The sequence below is a fragment of the Perkinsus marinus genome, assembly GCF_000006405.1.
Source record: "Perkinsus marinus ATCC 50983 genomic scaffold scf_1104296938472, whole genome shotgun sequence".
NCBI classification, from domain to species: Eukaryota; Perkinsozoa; order Perkinsida; family Perkinsidae; genus Perkinsus; species Perkinsus marinus.
Window position 1 is genome coordinate 1 of NW_003213423.1, and position 2162 is coordinate 2162.

The 2162-nt window shown below is 49.2% G+C and overlaps 1 protein-coding gene across 1 annotated transcript; it reads left to right on the plus strand.

Moving 5' to 3' along the window:
* Positions 1-375: 375 nt before the first annotated feature.
* On the plus strand, positions 376-1002 carry Pmar_PMAR003878 (hypothetical protein; the record flags this gene model as incomplete). The annotated part of the gene is made up of 4 exons (XM_002782719.1): positions 376-445; positions 491-633; positions 677-835; positions 880-1002. 4 exons carry the CDS (start codon positions 376-378, stop codon positions 1000-1002), a joined length of 495 nt encoding a protein of 164 aa, XP_002782765.1.
* Positions 1003-2162: the final 1160 nt, after the last annotated feature.

Here is a 2162-nt window from a genome sequence, read left to right on the forward strand (position 1 = left end):
GGCTCATGAGAACTGGGTGAAGCTGAATTCCAATAGGCTATAAGCCTCTAGCTCATCAATGAACAAAACCATTGCGAATTGTCCATTTAGTGGTTGAAGACATCTTACAATGGAAGATGCTGCACAAGGAAGGCGAAGTCGTGGATGAGTCCGATGCCTGGATGGTGAGCCGCACTACTGCTCTCTAGCTGTAGCGTGCCCTTTAGGTTAATGAACTTCCCTCTGCTCGGGAATGTCGATTCTAGAAGACCACTTTCTCTACTGTGTGTCCTATAACTGTTTTCAAATTCACAAGCAAGTCTCCGCTTCAATTCGAAGAGCCTTCAGCATTTCGTGTTTGCTGTTTTTCTGAGTTCTCTGTCATTAGCATTTCCTATGGTGTTGCCTTCCGCCGGCCTCGACTCGGCACTCACCCGAGGTCTACCAGCTCGGTTTCGAGATTTGGGTGAGCACTAATCCCTATCTCCAATTCCTGAGTACATTCTATTAGAAAACTTGGCCAAGAAAAACCCTTCCCATTTGAATATCGTCTTGTGTCGTTCGCCTAGTGCTGAAGTAGCTCAGGAGGCCTTCGAACTTGGTGTGTGGCCTCTGAGCAAGCAGACAGCTCGGAAGCTATGGGAGATCATGGCGGTGAGCGGAAGTGATTCTCAAAGCCGTGACGGTTTCCTTCTAGGCCCAGTGCGAAGGCTTTGTGGTTTTGGTAATCGCCCTGCCCGCATCTGATTACTCCACTACAGGGCGAGGGCACTACCTAGGCTATGGAGTGGCTATATGCCCTGCTAACACGGAAGAAATGGGAGGCTTGGGGAGTACCTTTCCCGAAGGCTGCAAGGTGAGAACTAAGCTGAAAAAACTCATTAGTGCGTCATGGGGTAGGTCCACTGGATCGCCAAAGAGACTGAGGTGCCGTACTCAACTGCGGGTGGGCTTGTCAACACTTTGAATAACAATTATCGGATAGAGCTCACCAGAGATGGCTTTGAGGTTGATGTTGAGTAAGTGCTGGAATGAGATCGTTTCCGGGAAATTCGTTGGGAGCTGAACTTTCCTAGAAATTCGAGGAGAGAAACGTTGAAACACAAGTGAAGTTCGAAGTGCAAACGAGCTTCGGTTAAAGAAATCGTCTCTGTGTTTCAGGAATGGCATGAAGCTGCTGCAAATACTATCCCCTCGATTCGAGGCGCGGGATGTCCGTCGGTAGCGGCGCCTGGAGAACTTGTGAACTGACGTGCGCAACTTGAGTTTCGAATTGAAGTCCCGAGTTGAGTCATAGTCATATGGAGCGCGATCGGCCAAAGTGTGTCTTACAAGAAATCACAATGACTGTCCAGGAAAAAGCTCCCTGTTTAATCTTCTCCCCCCTCCGTTAACACCAAGTCTGGGCTGGGCGGACACTATCAGCCTCAATTCAACGATAAGATGCGGCGCGCGCCTAATTAGCCTGTATCGTAACGGTTTGATATCCGGTCGTTTCTTACGAGTGCGATCACTAAATAGGTGGATGCATGGACGGACATATTTACTCATTTCTCCGGCGCGTCTTTGATCGCCTCCCATGCGCAACGTCACTGTTTGGCTCCTGTTTGCGACTTCTGTTTTGCACCACGCGTATTCCATCGACTACTGTGACATCACGTGCGCCGGCGTGCCCAACTGCATATCGTCCTATTGTATGGATTGGAAGGTCCCCGCTGTTTGTCATGGAATTCAAGTCAGATCTGATGGGTCTCTCTGCTCTGCGAGCGATGGTCTTCAGAACTGTCGAGGTTCCGTCCTAAAATGTGATACAGTAACTCCTTCGCCGCCCAAGGTTACTACTGGACCGAACCATGTGACGACTTCGACTACTACGAGTGGAACTACTGCAGTAACTTCTAAGGCTACGCCATCGTTCGACGACTTGCGTGGGTCGTGGTGCAACACTTACACTGGAATCGACCCTGAAGATCTTTGGACCGTCGATTTTCTCACTTTTCATGACAATGGTGATTTATTGATCCAATCCCGAGGAGTAGCCTTCATTATGCAATACTTATGGGAAGGCAATGTTATGTATGTGTACAATGTTAGATCGGAGGGTGGGGAAGACCCTGGTTTCTCTTCTCTCCGTTTCTTTTACGCTGTAGCTGACGAGGTAGGCCAACTTACTGGCTACTCGC